This window comes from Polyergus mexicanus, unplaced genomic scaffold (assembly GCF_030449975.1).
Source record: "Polyergus mexicanus isolate NDT 795.1 unplaced genomic scaffold, iyPolMexi1.0 SCAF_2, whole genome shotgun sequence".
NCBI classification, from domain to species: domain Eukaryota; kingdom Metazoa; phylum Arthropoda; class Insecta; order Hymenoptera; family Formicidae; genus Polyergus; species Polyergus mexicanus.
Window position 1 is genome coordinate 5,606,770 of NW_027223322.1, and position 22,037 is coordinate 5,628,806.

General features: G+C 31.2%; 4 protein-coding genes across 5 annotated transcripts; 3 read left to right on the forward strand and 1 right to left on the reverse strand.

The window, feature by feature from the left end:
- The first annotated feature begins 3,965 nt into the window (after window positions 1-3,965).
- Window positions 3,966-6,837, forward strand: Csn4 (COP9 signalosome subunit 4). The gene is made up of 8 exons (XM_070311854.1): window positions 3,966-4,069; window positions 4,130-4,209; window positions 4,890-5,008; window positions 5,113-5,249; window positions 5,327-5,441; window positions 5,527-5,716; window positions 5,788-6,165; window positions 6,256-6,837. Exons 1-8 carry the CDS (start codon window positions 3,987-3,989, stop codon window positions 6,387-6,389), a joined length of 1,236 nt encoding a protein of 411 aa, XP_070167955.1. The 5' UTR covers window positions 3,966-3,986; the 3' UTR covers window positions 6,390-6,837.
- A 2,044-nt stretch (window positions 6,838-8,881) lies between these two features.
- LOC138944711 (voltage-dependent anion-selective channel) lies at window positions 8,882-12,408 on the reverse strand. The gene is made up of 6 exons (XM_070315614.1): window positions 12,309-12,408; window positions 11,161-11,483; window positions 10,948-11,069; window positions 10,168-10,276; window positions 9,862-10,070; window positions 8,882-9,591 (listed from the first exon to the last, which is right to left on the reverse strand). Exons 2-6 carry the CDS (start codon window positions 11,478-11,480, stop codon window positions 9,500-9,502), a joined length of 852 nt encoding a protein of 283 aa, XP_070171715.1. The 5' UTR covers window positions 11,481-11,483; window positions 12,309-12,408; the 3' UTR covers window positions 8,882-9,499.
- Window positions 12,409-13,528: 1,120 nt separating this feature from the next.
- LOC138944713 (SET domain-containing protein SmydA-8) lies at window positions 13,529-17,580 on the forward strand. Its single transcript, XM_070315617.1, has 9 exons — window positions 13,529-13,716; window positions 13,812-13,885; window positions 14,413-14,632; window positions 14,949-15,196; window positions 15,282-15,449; window positions 15,773-15,999; window positions 16,518-16,728; window positions 16,826-16,971; window positions 17,067-17,580. The coding sequence occupies exons 1-9, from the start codon at window positions 13,702-13,704 to the stop codon at window positions 17,297-17,299; spliced, it is 1,542 nt and encodes a 513-aa protein (XP_070171718.1). The 5' UTR covers window positions 13,529-13,701; the 3' UTR covers window positions 17,300-17,580.
- A 549-nt stretch (window positions 17,581-18,129) lies between these two features.
- Window positions 18,130-22,018, forward strand: LOC138944712 (SET domain-containing protein SmydA-8). 2 transcript variants are annotated; one of them, XM_070315616.1, is made up of 7 exons: window positions 18,130-18,431; window positions 19,335-19,533; window positions 19,756-19,983; window positions 20,240-20,524; window positions 20,758-21,039; window positions 21,137-21,347; window positions 21,431-22,018. In XM_070315616.1, the coding sequence occupies exons 1-7, from the start codon at window positions 18,379-18,381 to the stop codon at window positions 21,745-21,747; spliced, it is 1,575 nt and encodes a 524-aa protein (XP_070171717.1). In that variant the 5' UTR covers window positions 18,130-18,378; the 3' UTR covers window positions 21,748-22,018. The 2 variants fall into 2 exon arrangements, with proteins under 2 accessions (XP_070171717.1, XP_070171716.1); XM_070315615.1 differs by having other exon boundaries at window positions 20,758-21,045; window positions 21,431-22,017.
- The last annotated feature ends 19 nt before the right edge of the window (window positions 22,019-22,037 follow it).

The window sequence follows — 22,037 nt, forward strand, 5'->3', positions numbered from 1 at the left end:
AAGCAGTGGTATCAACGCAGAGTACTGTATCAAGATACTTTTTCAGCGACAAGACGGGAGTCTCTACGAGATCAATTCTCTTATCAGATGACGGGTGTGTTTCGAGAGAATCGTTAAAAAAAAAATCTCGATCATCTTTGACACGGATAGTGCAATCTCCTGGATACGCGTGTGAAACTGCGCCGGTGTTAATTGACAATCGTCCCGGCGTCAGTGTTGGTTCTGGGATTAAATGGAGAACGCTTCCCCCGCACCGAAACACGACTATGAGAAAATCGCGTAGGGCGGAGCTGCGCAGATCTTCTAAAAGCACGATCGAGTTCGCACAGGGTGTCCCAACATCCTCTTTCTCCCTTTTTCTTATACGCTCTCTCTTTCTCTCCACCCTCTAACGTCATTTCCAGTTGCGAATAACTTGACCTAAAAGATTAATCAATATGAAAGATGTGTATGTGTGTGTACGTGTGTGTATAGTCTTGAATAACTAAATTTTGGATGTCTAAATGGAATCTTATGGAGTAAGGAGATTGAGAAAATATAGAGGAAACTACAAATATATGAGACCATGATAAAAAGTAGCCTGCTGTATGGATCAGAAACATGATCAAAAATGATCAAAAATCTAAAAAGGAAACTGGGAGCTGAAATGGAAATGAATGCCATGAAAAGAGTTGCAGGAATATCGCGTTTAGAAAGAGTAAGAAAGAAAATGAAAAGAAAAATGAATATAGAAGAGACCATAAAAGAGGATATCGAAGAAAACAGCCAATTTGATACGTTCACATAAAGAGAATGAAAGATGACGGATTTTCAAAACGAATCGTGAAGAAAAAAGAAAGAATAATTAAAATTTCGCAATCCGTTTTTTTTGTAATATCTGCGTCATTTTCTATTTCATTATATAGTATTTCGGGATAGATACTTGTCACCTACAAAAATATATATAACAGATGTTATTCGACATGTTCTATTCTATTCTCTGGCTTTTTCTCTTTCTTTGAGAGAAGAAAAGAATTTAAAAGATTTTGAAGACGAGAACTGAGAGAAGAAAGAAAAAAAGAAAGGTCTCGGTTTAGAAAACGTACTTGCAAATGCCCTTTGTGAACATTGGAGCGCGCAGTAAAAATTTTTTATTTTGATATTGTCCGAGATATCCCATTATTTTGCATTCTCTTTTCATTCCCCATCTCAGAATGAGAACCGTGTGAAAGATTAAAGACATCATGCGTATCCGTAACTTCACGTGATCACGTAGTAAAGATATAGTGGGAGAATACCGCAAAAAGGACTCATGTTTACAGAAAAACAGCTGTTCCTGACCACAGAAACAGCTGTTAGAGGTCTATTACTAATTGCATTTTGAATGCAGAAAGTGCAAAACACATGTTCTAAAATAAACAACCATGCGTGAATATATATGCTGATTTTTATTGGAATGCAAAGAATGCAAGATAGTCGATACACATTCGGAGAATCTAACGGGACCCAGTTTTTCAAAAAAGAATTCTTTGCAAATGTTAGAAAAATGAGGAAAAAAAATTAAAACTATTATAATTTTTCGGCGAGTTAAATCTTTAATGAAAATTATTTTTATGTGGATATTATTTATGATAGAATCCAGTTTAAAAAATTAAAATTTTATTTGTTTTATAATCTATTTTCTTTAAGTTTTAAGAGAAAAGGGATGTCCATACTTATATTAACAATAAGACATCCTATAATCGTTTAAATATAAAAAAATAAGAGGATATGCAGAAAGAAGAAACGTACTTAAGCATATATTAGTTGAAACGAAATAGATACATACTGGTATTTTGTAAAAAAAAGGAAAAGTTACGAGAGCAGAAAGTGTGACTGAAAAGAGCAAACGGCGCTTATTTCATTACAGAAAGTATAAGATAATGTAATTCAAATGCACAATCTAAAACCAGTATAAAAATGAAACGAGCGTATTTTTAATAAGCACTTTTTTAGCAAATGTCACAAAAAGTGTAGATAAAAATAATATATATATATATATATATATATATATATATATATATATATATATATATATATATCTCCTGTATCAATATAATAAAATGTCTTCGACTGAAGCGGATCTGAATTTCGGGAGCGCTTAAACCAAATTATGTATTACGTTCTCACGACTAGTAATGCATTTAGCAAAACTATTACGTCACTATAATCGCTTTCGGAGCGATCCAAACTCCCGTCAAAAGTGCTGAGTACAAAAACTGTAAATAAAGAGACAAACAAATCGATTAACTTCGACGAATGTTTAACTGATCGTGAGATTCTTCGTTTCTCTATTTCTCTCTCTAGTATCGACTATAAATGTAAAATCTCTCGTGTATGTTTCAGTCGCACTCTCTTTTCGCACTTTGCCCCTCTCGTCTCTTTCTTTCTTTCTTTCTTTCTTTTACCGAACCTTGGATATACGCACCGCACTTCGAATCTACGGGAAATAAGTAGGTTAAAAAACACAACGTATAGAATGTATAGAGCCGGAGTTATGATAATTCGGTTAATCACGATAAGCTTTGAGCGCGCGATTTATAATCGGGGCGCGCTGAGGATAACTTACCGCCAGTCTAACAACGTGCACGGTATCGGCGAAGCGGCCTACCTCGATAAGCCCCGCGAAACGCCAGCAGGGAGCTCCAATTCTCGCGTCCGAGCGTGGCATGCAAGCGCGATGGATACGAGGAACGACAGACGGGGCGGCCGGCGCGGCAACGGATGACGATGCACCCAGGTGCACCTGCCCGTGCAGCGATGGACTGTCAACGTCGCTCCGATGCCGTCGCTGTTCGTCCACGCGCGGCTATACTTCAATCACCTATGCACATATATATGTTTCTATGTACGTGCGACCCCACTGCTGTGTCGAACACGATATATCACGGCTCGAGCGCGCTCGATATCCTGCACTAAACACTCCGATCTTCGGGAGATAATATCTCGGCGCGCGCGCGTCCAAGATCCCTCCTGCTCTGAGAATCCGATCAAGTGTCCCTCGCGCTGTATATCGCTCTGCCGCAAGAATCACAATGACCGGACGCACAGCTCGATCTCAGGTATGATCACGTACGATGTACGATGTACGATCGCGGTACATCCACGCATTACGTGCGTACAAGAGTGACTGCGCTGCCGATAGTGACGGGCGCGCCGCGCGGCGCGCGCGCGAACTATCTTACGTCAAATCCATAGAATAGATAAACACAGAGCGGTATTCGGTAGTCGGTTCTCGATGAATAACAATTTCTTTTTTATATATTGGGAGGATGTATGTATACACGGATATATAAATAAATAAATCTTATTTACTGAGAAATAACTAAGTATTATCCATAAAGTATTAACGTATAGTCGACGTAATTATCAAACACTTATCCAACAATCTGATATTTTCAATCATTTGATAGAGATGTACTTACATTGATATAAGTTAAAGTGTTAACAAATTAATGATAGTTTTGAATAACATTAGATTAATCAATATAAGTATAATTTTGGATTTTACAACCAACAAGTGAAGAAACGAATATTGAAACTAAAAAAAAGATTTTAAACTATATTTTTATTAATTAATTTAATATTGTATAATCTCTATTTTTCTTGTTTATCGCGTGCGTTTAATTTATCATCTCTCTGTCAAACATTTATAGATGTGAGACTCATGAAGGAGGTACAATTCTTAACCACGGTGCTAGATGCGACGCATCTAACGCGAAGATACCTCTGAATTAGAAATTCAACCAATCACGCATCTAGTACAAAGAACACAATATGTCATTAGTTACGTGATTGGTCAATTTTTCTATGCATGTACGTCTTTGCAAGTTTGACCACAGATCAACACAGATCACAAACAGAGACAGACTTCTTATTATACACGTCAGTTTTCAGTTTTCAGTAGTTCAGTAGCAGAGTGGACATAACCCGCAAGTAGTCTAATAGCAAGATCATCGTGAAAGAAGATGGTGGTGACAGTGGCTTCTGTACGTCAACAACTCACTAATCTAGCGCATTCCGGCGGTTCCCACAAAGATCAGGCCGAAAAGTAAGTCTGTAAAACGTAAATGATTCTCATTCATACATTTACAAATAATCTTCTGTTTAGATATCGTTCAACTTTGGATATGATATTGTTGTCTTCCGGCGAAGAACTAGTCGATGCCTTGAAGACGTTTATTGAAGCAAGTACGTTATTTTTATTCTACTGGCATCTCGATCGCATTGGAAAAATGTGGAAAATAATTGTAACGACTTTCCAAAATTTAAATAGAATCTGTGTGATTTTAATTATTATATATATATATAGGTTATAAAAAGATTTACTATTTTCTTGAAAGTATAAATATATAACGAGAATATATAGAGAATATTTTGCATATGTATTTAGATAAGTATAGCTATTACCTAATCGATTTTGATAGTGTTATATAGTTTGGTGAATTGAATACAAAAATGACAATTAAAATTATTACTCGACTTTATGAAAAGAATTATGAATCGTTAAAATTCAATCATTTTAATTCTTTTAATAACACTGAGTCAATGATTATAGTTATCACACATTTTCATATTCAATGCACTAAAATACATATATATACAATTTCAAATATAAAATTGGTGATGCGCATGACAGCTATATTTATCTGTATCTACAATAGAGCTAATATTGTTTTACTTTATGATAAATTTAACATATTAAAATTTTTGTATTATATGATGTAATCATCTTTTCAACATATATAAATACAATAAAGATACAAATTATAGTTTGACGTTACATTGCAGATATTTCACATGTTATATTTTGTCAATGTATATATTCCATGATTAGAGAAATAACATATTTAAATAAACTTTTATTCCAGTTGTAAACGAAAATGTGAGCTTGGTGATTTCGAGGCAAGTTTTGACTGATGTCAGCAGCCGTTTGTTATTTTTACCCGATGAGATATCAAAGGCTGTTTCGCATTATACTCTAGATAAGGTAAATCATTATTCTATTGATAATAAAATGAGAGAATTATAAATATGATATAAATATATAAAAAACTATTTTTCTCTCTTAATTGAAATTATATATGTATACAGGTTCAGCCACGTGTAATTTCTTTTGAAGAACAAGTAGCTAGTATAAGGCAACATTTAGCTGATATTTATGAACGTAATCAGAATTGGCGAGAAGCCGCAAATGTTTTAGTCGGCATACCATTGGAAACAGGACAAAAGTAAGATATTTAGCAATTATGATTTATGACTATACATATATACATTATACATTATACTGATGAATTAATCATTTCAGGCAATATACTATTGATTACAAACTCGAGACTTATCTTAAAATTGCTAGATTATATTTAGAAGATGATGATCCAGTACAAGCTGAAGCGTTTATCAATCGGGCGTCACTTTTACAGGTGACTTTTGCACATTCCTTTGTTCTTGTAAATTTACTTACAAATATGACAATTACTTCATTCTCTCTATATTGTTTATCCTTAGGCCGAATCTAAAAATGAACAATTACAAATCTATTATAAAGTCTGCTATGCAAGAGTACTAGATTATAGAAGGAAGTTTATAGAAGCAGCCCAGAGATACAATGAGTTATCATATAGATCCATTATTCATGAAGACGAACGCATGACTGCTCTTAGAAACGCATTGATTTGCACAGTATTAGCTTCCGCAGGTCAGCGATTAATTAAGCATCAAATATATTTTATTTTTCTCAAAGTCTCGTTTACATCGTTCTTATTACAGGACAACAGAGAAGTCGAATGTTGGCAACCTTATTCAAAGACGAACGTTGTCAGCAACTCCCGGCTTATTCGATTCTTGAGAAAATGTATTTAGATCGTATTATTCGGCGTTCGGAACTGCAAGAATTCGAAGCGTTATTACAACCTCATCAGAAAGCATGTACCATCGACGGGTTAGGCTCCACTATACTCGATCGTGCCGTCATCGAACATAACTTATTGTCCGCTAGTAAACTGTACAACAACATTTCGTTCGAAGAATTGGGCGCACTGTTGGATATTCCACCTACTAAAGCGGAAAAGATCGCTAGCCAAATGATTACTGAAGGCAGAATGAATGGTTATATCGATCAAATAGATTCTATAGTACATTTCGAAAGTGAGTTGTCTGTTGAATCTTATCATATAGATATTACGTATTTTCCGTATGATTGAGTTCCGTTTTTATTTCTCGTTTTTTTCTGTGCAGCACGCGAAACCTTACCGACGTGGGACAAGCAAATACAATCATTATGTTACCAAGTGAATCAAATAATCGAAAAGATAGCTCAAACCGAACCAGAATGGATCGCAAAAGCAATGGAAGATCAGATGGTGCATTAATATAGATTTTGTTTAATATGGAGGAATGTCATCATGAATACTGGAATTTGAGTTAAAATTTGATTTATAATAATAATTGTATATTATAACGAAATCAGAGAGCCAAAATAGTAATCGTTTATATTTATAGTTCATTTTTAAAATGCACGAATATTTTCCGAAATGCACGACGTTCATTGTATTTATTTTCTATAATGTAACATCTCTCGTCGAATTTTTCAGAAATATATCCGCATTGTTTTTCAAAAAATTAATAGGCAAATTATATGTTTAAGATACCTTAAATGCATACTGTATCCTTAAAACTTTATGATAGGGAAAGGTTCCAGTATTACATATCGCTTATTAAATGGAACTAATAAAAGATCAATATAAAATTAATCATATACACAACGCAAATAAATTTAAGTTCACTCAAAGAAAACGTTTAAAAAATCATTCATTTGCAATCAATTCAGATAAAATCATTGTATGATAAAAAATAATGTAAATTCTTGTAAATAAATCACATTTACATTTTGTATAATGTTCTTTACTAAACACAAATAATCAGTAATGAATAATTGTTGAGGAGAATAAAAGCTACACACATATTTTAAATTCATGATTATTATTCCCTATATAAAATAAAGCAGTGGAATTATATATAGTTGTAATTATTATGTCTTGAAAATATAACTATATTGTTTGTCGCATGTGTGATTGAACATTGAACAATCTTATAAACAGAAATATGGTTTGATACTATCCAAAGCAAATATCGTAATTTAATCAAACTGGCAGTATTCTCCTTTATACAAAAAACGGACAATCGAAACATTTCTTTCTTGGAATAGAAGAATGATAAATATTTTCTAATAATTATAATTATAATATATATATATATATATATATATATATATATATATATATATATATACTTGCATTATTATTTATACCAATTAGAAGGCATCATATATTTTTATATAAGTAATAGTACCAAGATAAAAAAATGCATACACATTTACTATCATTCACATTGTGTTGAGACTATTTGATCGCATACAAATATGTAAATCATATGTTATACATTTTAATCTGGTCCTATCCAGCAAAAGATAAAATTCATAATCTGCAGTAATAAATAATTAATTAAATTTAATACATTTAATTCAATCAAGCAAATTGATATAAATTGATACTTGATTGAAACAATATAAATTTTATTATATACAGATATTTTTTATTGCACTGTTCAAAATTTAGTATTTATGCATAAATAATATTATATATTATTGTGATTCAATATATAATAGTATGAAAGAATAGTAACATTCTCAATATATTTTAAGCAAATTTTGCTGTTTTAAGAAAATTTATTACAAAATTAATTAACAAAAATTTTATATATATTGTTATACTTATGTACAGAGTTTATTATCGAATTTTTCAAACCATGCCAATATGTTCTACAAGTAAAAATAAGAAAAAATATTATCTAAAATCTATAATTTAAAAGTAACGTTACATATAACACTTGCTTCATTATAAGAAGTTACAATTAAAATATGCAATTTAAAGAAATAAACCGAATGGCTTTTATTATGATGGAGAGAATAGAAAAATATCGACCGTATTTATTTAATTTATCTATATGAATCGCATCTATCATTCGAAATAAAATTAAAGCTGATCCACATAACTTCTATTGCTGAATTATTATTATTGTTCAATTTCAAAATACCGGCCGTAATGAAAGCTGCGACACGGAATTTGTACGATAATAAATCCAATTTCTTATTATCTTATACTGACATAATACAGCCAACATCTTACACAATGGAACAATAATATAATTAATGATTATTAAAATTATATTTATAATTTCGCAAAAACACACACAGATTAGATAAATATCATGTATTGACTTTATATTGTTTTAATTTTATATATAAGTCCATTACCATTTTTTTTATTTCATATTTTTGTTGAAACTTTTGTGTATACCATTTTGTAGGCCTCTTTTCTCTTCAGTTTATATATTTTTCTCTTTTTTATTAGTAAAAACTAGTACTAACCGAAAAATCCTGATACACCTTGTACTTGTGTGTATATAAAAGAAATATTGTATATTGTTGTATATATATATATATATATGTATATAGTATATATTTCTATTTATACTTTTTTGTTTTTATTTAAGATAATCTTTTTACCATTTTTCGTACGATTGCATTATTTTTCTTTTAACACAACTCTGATATACAATAATTCATTTTAATCTGTAAATGTTTATATTTCGTAAACTATGCAAATTGAATTGAAAAACTAAATAGAGGCGTCAAAGAAATTTAGAAATCAAAATTTTGAATTACTATTTTTTTATAGTAAAATTTGATAGGTTGAAAATTAAAAAAAAAATTATCTGTTATAAAATTATTTTTTTATAACAAATTTAAAAATATTTTTTATAACAAATTTAAAAAAATATTTTTTGTAACATTTTTTATTAATATTCGATCCTCTACGAAATCTTACAAAAAAAGTACAAGATTTATAAAAAACTAAAAAATTAATCATTCCATTCAAAAGAATGCATTTGATCTTCAAATTTTCTTGATATTTCAATCTATATATAGTAAACTTTCTCCTATATGTCTTAGAATCTTCTAAAAAAACATTTTTTAATTCAACAGTTTTCAAAATACGAACATTTATATGTTAAAAAATTGGTCACTCTGTATATTACTCTCGACTTTTATGAAAAGAATGATTTCAGGATAAGCTGCATGTGTAAAGTATTGTAGGGACTAAAAGATTAATAGTACAAACTTCATCTAATCTACATAATTGTGATTTTATATTGTTCAAAGATATTGTTAGTTTACGATCATAATTATCTATAATATAGGTTAATTTTTTCTTTAACTAATCTGAAATAATGCATTTATACGACGATATTTTACCGCAATTACTCAAGAATCAACCTATCTATAACGTTACAAGTAATACTTTATTCGAAGCATGTACTGTCATGTGCCGATTTTGACACGATCATGAAATATTTATTTATATAGGATAAATTTTTTTGTTTTTTTTATAATAAGAGTTACTTTGTAATGATACGTATTTTAAGCTTGAAGGTCTAATGAAACACCATATTTGTGGCCACCAGATCCAAAGTTCTTTGCATCAATATTTGAAGAAAGTGTCAAAGTTACACCTGTAAACAGATATTCAGTTATTTAGCAATATATATTAACATATATATTGGTTTATAAATAAATATATTTATTTAATAGCTATAGATTGTTACATTATGCATAAGTCTACTTCTAGTACCCCTACTAATAGTAGGGATGAAAAATATTTGCAAACGTTTTGGATTTATTAAATAAAATTATACAAAAGTTCTCATATATTTTACACTTATAAAAAGAAACTACTATTTTTTATCACCTTAGTGTAAGTAACTTAAAAAAATATTACTCACCGTCCCGCAATTTTTGTTGATACCCCAAACCTATTTGAAGTTGAGAATTCACTTTGGCTCTAATGCTAGCATCATTGTCAAGGTTATACTTTGCTCCAATGCCAAAGTGCGTTAAATTATTAGAGGAATTCCATGCCAAATTAATTGCTCCCTCTAAGCCTGGTTTTATCTTATGATAAATGGAGCTAGTGAATTCTTGACCATTATCCCTAAAAATATCATGGCGTATTAAATATTCTCTACATAAACATCGCTCAAGAATTGTCTAGTGATATTGCATCTCTTATTATTACAAATTATATTTACACAGCAGTATGAAGAGCAAAGTCTGAAGCAATAAGTCCAAGAGCAAAGTTATTCCTTGTAAGTTTGTTTCTTTGTGAATCATATACTATTTGACAGCCACCAAGCCAGCCTGTAAAATATAGTAATATGTGGATCTATAAACACCATGTAATACAAATTCTTATATAACATCTGTTATATATCATAAGCTTACTTTTGTACATTATAGGATATTCCACATGATCAGAGCAGGAAAATATATATTTGGGACAAAGGAATGGCACACATATATAGAAAAATTAAAAATCTAAATTAGAAGTATTTTTTCAATATTTTGGAATGAAAATAATGAGTAATTAATGTTATTAAATTCTAATATATTGTTAAGACTGCTATTTTCTTCACTGTATTAAGTATTGAATTATGTCAGAAATGAGATATAATATCAATTTCTTTTCTTTTAAAATATATTAAAATAAATTAATTTCTTCATATATTCCTAGTATTCATCAGTATTCATTAGTATGAATTAGTAACATATAATCCGTTTTTTATTGTCTTGCATGCACATATAATTCAATCTGCATATGTTCAACATTTTTAAATAAACTTTATGATAATAGATTAAAACTTAGTTATTATTTAACCCATACAAACATAAAAGAAGAAAATCTTTGATATATTTTATTGATCTATATTATTAAATGCAAATTATGATAAAACATAATTTCTCGTTTTTTTGCCATAAATCAATTAGACATCATAATGATGTCAAGAGATGTACCTAATATCTAAATTTACCTTGATAACCCACGACAGCTGAGGAGTTAATTAGAGGTCCAGTAGACAGACTAAGATCAAAATCAGAAGTTAAGGATACATTTTCATGTTTGTAGGTTGTCTTCAATTTTCCAGTTTTGGAACTATAAAAATGAAAAACGAAGAAAAATTTTAGACATTATTCAAAATTATAAAACAATCAATTTTTTAATGTTATATAATAAAATATCTCACCCAGTTTGTGGGGAAAAGGTACAGCTGTAACCGACAGTGAGACCATTGAGTAATTTATTAGCAACAGAGATATCAGTTGCAAGGGTATTGTCGGTATTCCACTTCTCACTGAACGTTAACCCATATTCCTTGAGCTTATACTTGGTTTCTAAATTACCAAACACCTTTCCTGTATCCTGATTGGATACGCCGCCACAACAAAACTCTACATCAGAATTAGTCTTAGTTTTTATATCCAGTTTAAAGAGGCCAAAATGGAAGCCTTGACTAAATACATCTCGGGCGCTCTTTCCTAGATCATTATACGTTGGGGGAGACATGTTCTGCAATAATAAGAAGCAAGAAAAATTTCTATTTAATAATTCATTATCGTTCCATCAAATAAAAAAATAAATAAATATAGCAAATAAAAAAATTATAAATATAGCTCAAAGTAGCTCAAAGAAGACACACATACATAGACATACACCAAACAATACTCTATAATAAGACAGTAGCTAAATTTAATTCAAGATATATGCCAATAATGCACTCTGTCTATTCTATGTGATAATTATACATTAGTGTACATTAAACCGAATGACTAAAATAAAATATTAACACAGAGTGTATGTAAAATCGTAAAACACATATACAGCTGCATATTTATAAATTAAAGAAAGAAAGGCGTGATTTAAAAAATGACAAGTGTTCTGTTACAGAAAGCCTAATGCAAACAAATCTATCATGATATAACCATTACGGAATATAATCCTTTTTATCGCGATGTACATTTTATGAACGGATTGATATTGACCTGTCTTATGAGGTGTTACATAAGGTACAACTTAGACAACTTATATAGCGATCGTTTAAAATTCTGACTTGAAAGTTGCTCTATAAATCGCCTTACGTCAAGGAGCGAACTTTTTTCCTTTAACGCAATGTACAATCCTTTTCGGAAATTTAAAATTTCGCTCGCGACGAATCGAGAGTTCCAATGGTCACGGCAGACGACATTGCGAAATCGTGATCTCTTGCCGGTTTACCGTAAGAACAAAACTCGCTTCTTTCGTATCCAACAATTCGAATCGAATATGGATTATATGATTCGCGAGAACGCGATACGCTTGGCTCGACAGTAATATCGGCGACGATGTTATACTTACAGTCTTACGTTAGTGGATACGAGGTGGAAAAATGTGCAACTCTTTGAGACGTAGAGACGTGAGAGACGACGGAAGAGCAAGCGATAGCGGAAAGAGAACCACGACCACGACCCCAGGGACATTGGCGCGCATGCGCGCTAACGCAAAGGGAGATACATAGGCAGCGATATCGCTGCCAGTACTGAAAATCTATAGTTTACGTCACGTGCATTATACAAATTTTCAGTACTGGTAGTGAATATCGGAACGCAGCCATAACGCTCGAATTATTTCTGCGCAACTATAGCGACACGACGTTTTGCGATATTTGGATTAAAAAGATTCTAATTGTCCTGATCGAATTGGATTCGGACATTTCGAAGTGGAAAAAACGCTCGAGTTTTAAACTCGGATAATTTGTACGATTCGAACACCGATAACAGATTTATTTCGACCGATTTCCGCTCTCCGAAGACTCAATTGTTAAGGAAAAAATTCCTTGTAAACAGAAATATATAGCGGGTATTTAATATCAAACTCTTTTTTCAACCCTTTTCATGTATTTCAAATTTATGTCAAAAAATTTTTAATGTATATTTTAATTGTCAGGGAAAAAATTGCACATGTATAATTAAAATTATTAGCAAAAAAAGATATATATATATATATATTTTTTTTTTTGCTAATAATTTTAATTATACATGTGCAATTTTATTGCATTAAAAGATATATATATATATATATATATCTTTTATATATAAATATCTTATATATAAATATCTTTTATATATAAATCTTTTATATATAAATTTATATATAAACAATATATAAATATTCTATATATATTTATATATGATTATATATATGTATCATATATGGATACAATATTTTCCCGAGTGTAAAGATGAATATAAAAGATATAACATGTTTGTAATCAAAGAATTATCTCGCAATTAAAAAGTTAATTAGTACAATAAGAAAAAATGCACAACATTATAGTTGTATTATAATTACGATAGTTTATTTAATTAGTAATTAGTAATTACGGTAATTTATAGAATAGTGGAAGCTTTTGGAAAGATCCAAAAGCTTCCACACTATTCTCTACCGTATACGCGTTTAGAGTTCCATAAATAGCATGGTCAACTGCAACAAGGAACGTTCGGATCACAACGTGTCCGTGCCCGAAGTCGGCACAAATCTCGTCCGGTATAATTTAACTTATGCTATTTTGGCGCGATTTGTATGCGATATTTTTAATAAGCTCAAGATATAAAGTGCGCGGCAAGCGCGAGCTTTGGCTCAGTCCAAGAACAAGCTTTCGATTAGCATCGTCATTGACGAGGAATAATAATAATAAAAAAAAAAACATTCGAGAAGAGTGCTCGATCTTCTTTTTTTTTTTTAATCGAACATGTCGCAAAAATCGGTACGTCCTCGATAACTTTATTATTTATTCGCGCGCGAGAAAATTCGATTCGCTTTGAAACGATATAATTTCTTATACCGTTCGTAATGTTTCAGGAGGGTGATGTATCCGCTGATGAAAGATCTACATCGCAGGCATACAAGGTGCTTCAGAATGATCAAGTTGGTAGGTGAGTGGAGCTGATAAATTGTTCAAAATAAAATACAGAATCGGAAATTTGCATGTATATTAAGTAACATTTCACAGAAGTAACTTCTTAATGAGATTGCACTAACGCACTTAATAAGTTGAACATTTATTATAAAGTTAATTACAAAGTTATAATTAAAATAAATCATAGTGTACGCGATTCATGCAGTAATAAAATTAAAAAATGGTTCAAACTTTTGAGATTTACTATATGTAAAAATGTAAAAGGATATAGAATTATGTATAAATCAATACAAAAATAATTTAAGAAAGGAATGAATTCGCAATATATCCTGCACTAAAAGCTATTCGATATATAAATTAAACATTTATATCACTAAATCATAAAGTAAAATAAATCGAGACACACAGTGAAATTGCTTCAATGTGTGGGAAGAGATGATTATTTTTGGTGATCGGAATATACATAGTTGCTTTAAGAATAGCTGATTAAAGAATCAAGTATATTCCAATTAGCGTTTATACGGATATAAAATGCTTTTTCAGGTACATGATCGCGAGTAGAGAATTGCAAGCTGGCGAAGAAATCGTAACGGAAGCACCTTTCGTCGTTGGACCGAAGGCATGTACTTATCCCTTGTGTCTCTCTTGTTATACACCTTGGCCACCTAGCCCGGATGAGAAATCACTCTGCTCTAAGTGCGGATGGCCTGTTTGCGATCAAGAATGCGAGAATTTTCCGCAACATAAAGATTACGAGTGCCAAGTGAGTGCGACAATTTTCAAAGAACCTGTTTCCAAATCGCATAATAAATTCTGCGATCAGCTCTAAAATTTGTATTTTTAATACACAAAAATGGAGATTATATTACAAAGTTATGTATAATGCTTTCTATATATATTTTTCCATTCTTTTCAAATATATAAATTTAAGAATACATATGTTCTGCTAGCTTTACAATGCCGTTGTAATAATTACATCCATTTTTTTAAACACGTAGAGTTAAGATGCTTTGCAATAATTGTTTGTTTTTCCTCAAAATTGTGTTTTTACGTATCTAAGAATCAATCTTCTTGGATAGGTATTTGTGCAGGCGAATGAGAAGTTTAATGTAGACGTCGCCCTGTTGGATGGAAACGATGGTGTCCCGCAATTAGAGTGCATAACGCCCTTAAGACTATTGTTGGAATCGGAGAAGAATGCCGAGAGATGGAACGAAGAAGTGAAGGATATGGAGGCGCATAATAAGATAAGGCGTGAAAAAACGCAGTGGAAGTCGGATCACATCAACATCGTGGATTATCTGAGGAAACGACTCAAGCTCGATAGGTATATATATGTTAATACACATATATCTTGTCGACATATACTATTATTTGACGTAGAATCTCAAAGCAAATTTATTCTCGGCAAGATTCTCGGAAGAACGCATACAAACAGCGTGCGGGATTTTGGAGATTAACACATTTGAAGTTCGGACGACGAAGGGATTCAGCGCGCGAGGTCTTTATCCAATGGTCGCTATGATGAATCACTCGTGTGTCTCAAACACGTCTCACAGTATATCGCCGATCGATTACAGGTAATTTAATTCGTGATGATTGTTATTTACGAGAAATGAGAACGTAAAACTCTTGTCGTGTGTCGGGTGATACATTGCAAGTAGCATTAATTAAAATGACAAAATGTTTTTAATTTAACGATATATATTTGAACGCTATTCTTCTCAACGTAACAATCTTCTTGTTTATTTATTACGCTCACGCATCCTCCTTCCTCAATTAATTCGTGCACCGCGCACGATCCCAGGAAATCTCACGAGGTTTATTATGCTAATGAGGATACGCTCGTGTATTATATATGAAAGCGGTAATTATAATACACGCGATTTTTGCGCGTCTACAGGATACGACTGCGTACCACGCTTAAGATTCCTACGGGCGGTGAACTTTACGCGAGTTACACGCACTCGTTACTCCCAACAATGCTGCGGAGGGAACATCTACTTGAGGGCAAACACTTTGCATGCGCGTGCCCGCGATGTTCTGATCCAACGGAATTGAGCACCCATATGTCCTCTCTTAAATGTAACAAGTGTGACAACGGAATTATCTTACCGTTGGATTCTTTAGGTATCACAATATATGCATATATGTGTGGTATATATGTTTTATATATATATATATATATATATATATATATATATATATATATATACATACATACATATATACATATATTAAAAATGCTCTTTCTTATATTTTGTATCTTTTACTTTTAAATTATAATAATCAAGCATAAATTGAGAAATCCAGTAATTAATTGAAAGCTAGTCAAATTTGTTGAATTTCAATATAAATGCATAATCATATATATAATGATCAATATTTATATTTATTCGCGAATAAACGAAATATAAAAATTAATGAAAAATTTTCTTTCTCGCATAATTGCGTCAATAATTGATTTCATCGAGATTGTACCGGTTTTCTTGATTGAAATGTAACATTTTCTATATTAACAGCGGCTTCAAACTTTTATTAAGAATATAAAATAGCAATTATATAATAGATACAATACGATATCTTTTACATTTTGATATTTTTTACAAATGATGATATTTAGTTTTACAAATGATGATATTTTTCAGACTCGAAAAGTACGTGGAACTGTACGCATTGTGACTTTTCCACTAATGGACAAGCAGTGCAAAAAATTCTCGGGATTATTCAAGCAGAAGTGGACGCCGCTGAAGCTATCACTGGGGCTGACGGAGCCGATGCGATTCTCGAAAGAGAGACCGTTATGAAAAAATATCGATCAGTTTTACATCCCCGTCACGCTTTTCTTACGATATTAAGGTATGATAAAATCGCAAAATATACTCGCATATATTTTGTTTTTCACATTTTCACACTATTGTTGAAAAATTTTATATTCTCTTTCTCTTTCCCTTAGACATTCATTAACCCAAATGTATGGTCGAGTTGACGAATATTTGCTAGATGATTTGCCGGATGTTGTACTAGAGCACAAAGTTGACATATGCCGTTTATTGCTTCAAGTATTGGACGTTGTGGAGCCTGGATACTCACGTATAAGAGGTACACGGACTTTTTATACAGATCTTCTTTCACCTTCTTTCTTCGATTGCGAGACATAAATACATATGAAAATAATTTTATCACTTTTTCGACAGGCATGACGTTATACGAATTGCACGCGCCACTACTTTTCCTAGCAAAAGGTCAATGGAATGCCGGTGTCATTGATGAGGCCGGACTAAAGTCTAAAATGACAGAAGCCGCGACTATCTTAAAAGAAGCCGCCACAATATTAATCTTAGAGCCACCGGAGACAGCCGAGGGACAAATAGGAATCGTCGCAAGAGAGTCTCTCATCCAGCTGGAACAATCTATAAGTAATTTATAAATAAATTTATTTTAAGGAGCTCTCTCTCTCTCTCTCTCTCTCTCTCTCTCTTATTTGTGTACAGAGATTTACATTATTAAGCGTCTCGATGTATTTTGACGCTTTTGTCTTATTATCAAAAGATGCTAACTGAATTTGGCGATATGTTGTTATTATTTGTTAATCAATAAATAGAACTTTGTAGAGCATTTATGAAGAGAAAAATGCACTAAAAATATTTTTGTCTAATTGGTAAGAATTTGCATAGATGATATTATATGAGAAAATATGTATTGTAAAAATAAAAATTGGATATGGTATAAATCCGACAGACTATGAGAAATATTATCCTCGATGTATCATAAAATACATATATATTTTAACTTTTTTAAAGTATATTATTTTTTTTATTAATACATATTTATTTTTATTAAATTATATATATATAAATATATATAAATATATAATATATATAGTATATATAATATATATAAATATATAATATATTTATCTTTTACTAAAAACTTTATTAAATTATCTCATACAATGCAAAAAATCTCGATAAGAACATATATATATATATGATGACATATACATCCGACATTTTGAGAATATTTCTAAATCTGTAGCAAAAATATAAACCAACAAATACATATGGAGTAATAATTATATACATTAATAATATAGTACATCTCAAAAGCATATTCTCTCTTTCTTTCTCTCTCTCTTCGGAAAAAAAATTAAATGATTTTTTGGCGAGATATCTTGACAAGATATGTACATATCTCACCTTGTTTTTGATAATACGCGTACATTTTTTAATGAAGCAATCGCGCAATTAAATTCAAACATCGAAAAGTACATATCTAGAGGTCGATGTCAATTTGTTTACGTTGTGACTGCCAATGTGTGTTGTATTGTGCGTATTTTTTTCTCTGCTCTGTACCGGCGGATTGCACGCAATGCCACACGGTGTCTAATAATACAGCACGTTGCGTGTGCACGGCGGTTCGTGTTACTGATGTGCTCGCTTTCAACAAATGCCAGTTATCCCGGTGCCAGTTTTGTAAATCTAAAGGAAGTAATCTCTAGTAGATATTATGGCGCTCGTCCCCTCAAAGTATAAGATTGCACATTCGAAAAAACTTGGAAGGTAATATATAAACATAAAATTTAGCGTATATATCGATTGATTCATCTCCCTGTACGTAATAATTATTGCATAAACAGATTATAACAAAGTATGTTTATTTAAAAAAATGTTATGTTCTTATCTATATACGTTTTTTACTTGTTTAACGATATCATTTATTATTAAAGTTTTAATGAGAATGGAATAAAAATAGAAAAGAAAAAGTAGATTTGTGTGTTTGATTTGTTTATCTTTAAAAGTAAATTTCATGTTTTTTTGAACAAAGCAAATACACTGTTATTCTGTATCCAGAAGAAAAAAAAGTCCATATATAATAAAATATAATTAAATATATATAAATTATATTTATATACACACATATATATATATATATATATATATATATATATATATATATATATATATATATAATATGTATTTTCTTTCTAATATATTCTAAATAATTTCTGTCCGTATATCTACACAAGAAAAACAATAATAATAATTGAAAAATAAGAATAATTTTTGCATTGTTTTTTTTTTTAATAATCATATATGTATAAATGTATAAAATTATGTGTCTAATTATAAATTATAGAACATTATATAATTTAATTGCAATTTTATTTTTAAAAAGTGTAAAAATTATTTTTCTAATAATTTCTTTCCATTATGTTTCTTATATTTTTATAAGAAATAAAAAAAAGTTTTAATAATCTTTTTATATTCTTCTTATTTATTTTTTTTTTTTTTTAAACGGACAGAGGATACATATATATAAGAGAAAAAGAGAACATATACGAACATAATCCATAATTATATATATTTATATATATATATATATATATATATATATATATATATATATTATATATGAGCTTCTTCCGGGTATTGAGATAACTATATCCTTTGTATTTTTATAAGATATCTTGTGACGACTAAAAACGTGGCACCCGGGGAAGTCATAATTCGAGAAGAACCGATCGTAGTCGGTCCGATGACATATAACAAGGGTTACTGTTTCTGCTTCGCATGTTTGCGCTCGTTACCAAAAATGAGCGCAAGAAACCGATATACTTGTTCCAGATGTAACTTTGCACCATTGTGTAGCGTTGCATGCGAGGTAACGAATTACAATCAGCAGTTCTCAGAATCTTATTCTTAAAAAGAAAAAAAACATTTGCGCTTTTAAAAGATAATTCGCGAATAATTGATGGCCGTGTAAAACTTTGTTTAAGAAAAATATAAGATGTTTGAGAACCGCTACGCGTTACATAACATACTGTATCGCTTCTAATTTTAATAGCGCTTTTAATCTTTTCTTTTTTTTTTTCTATTTTTAAAGGTTCGGACAAATCATCATACAGATGACGAATGTCAAATATTTAGAGACAATCGAGAATTGTTGGCGGAAACGGGAATTGATGCGACAAAAATTTTGCTGGCTTTGCGATTATGGCTAACAAAATACAGAAATCCGATTATATGGGAGAGGATAAATCATATAGAAGCTCATCTAAATAAAAGAATTGGCACACCCGTCTGGACGGAAAGAAAGGTCGAGGTTGTAGACGTAAGTTTCATGTAAATCAGATTATATATTAAAATTAAAACATTCGACTTTTTAATCTAATCTACTTTCTACGCAAGAGAGAAATAGAGAAAATTGCCCCATAAATATCCTCGAAATATCTTTATCTGAAGAGTGTTTTCGTTCATTTAAAAACATCAAGAATGTTTTACTGTTATTTAGATAATTGACTCTATATATATATATATATATATATATATATATATATATATATATATATATATATATATATGTGCAGGTGATTCGAAAACTTCGCATGCCCGATAAAATTGAGACACCGAGTGCTGAATTGATGCAGAAATTATGCGGCATCTTGGACGTGAATGCCTTCGAGTTGAGATCACCTGGCATCTTGGACAATCTTCTTCTTCGTGGTTTGTACATCGAGGCGACCCTCATGGCTCACGATTGCAGGGGTAACACTCATCTCACCGTGGATGACAATTTTCAGCTGACCGTTTACGCGAGTATTCCGATCAAGCAGGACGAGCCTATTCTTTTCAATTATACTTCATCATTACTGGTCAGTTAATATGGCACAGATTCGGAAATTACACAATAAAGTATTATCTCGGAAAGTATCTCCCCGATTATCGCGCCAATATTATCTGATGATTCAATTAAACGATATTTTTTCTTAATAGTGGTGATGACATATATATTCGTTTTTTTCGTTGTTTCTAAGAGTCATCATTGATGACGACGTGCTAAGTCAACATCAGAATAATAATTTTTAATTTTATAACACAATATTAGGGTACAGCCGAGAGAAGACAGCATCTTCGAGAAAGAAAATATTTTGAATGTGAGTGTCCTTTGTGCAAAGACCCTTCCGAATTGCAATCGAATTTGAGCAGCGTGCTATGTCCGCGCTGCAAAGAAGAATTTGTGAGAATGCAAGATACCTCCGTTATAGTACCATACGAGCGAACGAGTCGATGGCAATGCCAGATGTGCAAGAGGACTTACGGCGGCCGTCTTATCAGAGCTACGTTGAACATATGCAAAACACTCATCGACGAGTGCGAAGATATTGACGTAAAGGTTCGCACAAAATATAAGATGTCAAATTAGACATATATATATTTTATTTTCAATTTTTTTGCATCTAATATTTTTTTGATCTATTTTTCAGATTATCGACGACTTGCTTAAAAGATTATCCCGATCATTGCATACAAATCATTTCCTTATGCTATCGTTAAAGCAGAAATTATTGACGGCATGTAGAAGAGAGATAACGTCTCTCAATCCGCGAAGAAAAATTGTACAGAAGATGCTGGATATATGCAAAGAAGTCTACGATGTTTTAAATATAGTAGAGCCGGGCATATCACGTTCAAAAGGTATATAAAGATTGTTTATATGTTGTAAGATTGTATGAGAGTTGTATAATATTTGTCAATATTATTATAAATATCGATTTCAGGTATAATGTTATATGAAATACATTTGTCTATGATAATATTGGCGAATCAATCTTATTCCACGCGCGAAATCTCATCAGCGCAGTTGGTCTTCCGGCTGAAAGAGGCCAGAGATTTTCTGAAAAAAGCTCTGACTATGCTCCTTTTGGAACCGGCGACGACTCCTGAAGGGAAATTAGCTAAGAGAGCGCTAGAGGAATTACGTACGCTAAATCAAAATATAAATGACGTAAAATCCTTACCGCCGGAAGAATCAAAGATCCATGCGTGTGAGCGCAAGAGCAAAAGAGCAAAAGAACAGGGCAAAAAGATCAAATAACACCGAATTGTTCTTTTTTAATTTGTATAGATATGGAAGATAATTTTCATTTTTCTCGTAAACAGCAGCAATGCACCAAAACAATTATTATCATATATGAAAGAAACATTTAGTACATATAGTTTTATAAATAGAAAATTGTATAATTTAATAAAAATATTACTATAAAATTTTAGAAGAAACGCAACTGAAAAAAGGCCGTAATTTAAACAGTTTCCTTCTTTTCTTCCCTACTCTGGATCTGGATCTGATCAAGATATTTTTTTTTACGTACACCATCGTTATTTATT

Bases quoted from the DNA above. Each gene is read 5' to 3' on its own strand.
- Csn4 (XM_070311854.1), top strand. From the start codon at position 3,987: ATGGTGGTGACAGTGGCTTCTGTACGTCAACAACTCACTAATCTAGCG. The intron at 4,210-4,889 runs GTACGTTATTTT...CTTTTATTCCAG, and splicing joins GAAGACGTTTATTGAAGCAA to TTGTAAACGAAAATGTGAGC. The intron at 5,250-5,326 runs GTAAGATATTTA...TAATCATTTCAG, and splicing joins CCATTGGAAACAGGACAAAA to GCAATATACTATTGATTACA.
- LOC138944711 (XM_070315614.1), bottom strand. From the start codon at position 11,480: ATGTCTCCCCCAACGTATAATGATCTAGGAAAGAGCGCCCGAGATGTA. The intron at 10,277-10,947 runs GTAAATTTAGAT...TATATTTTACAG, and splicing joins AGCTGTCGTGGGTTATCAAG to GCTGGCTTGGTGGCTGTCAA. The intron at 10,071-10,167 runs GTAAATATAATT...TGATATTTTTAG, and splicing joins TTTGCTCTTCATACTGCTGT to GGATAATGGTCAAGAATTCA.
- LOC138944713 (XM_070315617.1), top strand. The intron at 13,886-14,412 runs GTGAGTGGAGCT...ATGCTTTTTCAG, and splicing joins CAGAATGATCAAGTTGGTAG to GTACATGATCGCGAGTAGAG. The intron at 16,000-16,517 runs GTATCACAATAT...GATATTTTTCAG, and splicing joins CTTACCGTTGGATTCTTTAG to ACTCGAAAAGTACGTGGAAC.
- LOC138944712 (XM_070315615.1), top strand. From the start codon at position 18,379: ATGGCGCTCGTCCCCTCAAAGTATAAGATTGCACATTCGAAAAAACTT. The intron at 18,432-19,334 runs GTAATATATAAA...TATTTTTATAAG, and splicing joins CATTCGAAAAAACTTGGAAG to ATATCTTGTGACGACTAAAA. The intron at 19,984-20,239 runs GTAAGTTTCATG...ATATATGTGCAG, and splicing joins GAAAGGTCGAGGTTGTAGAC to GTGATTCGAAAACTTCGCAT.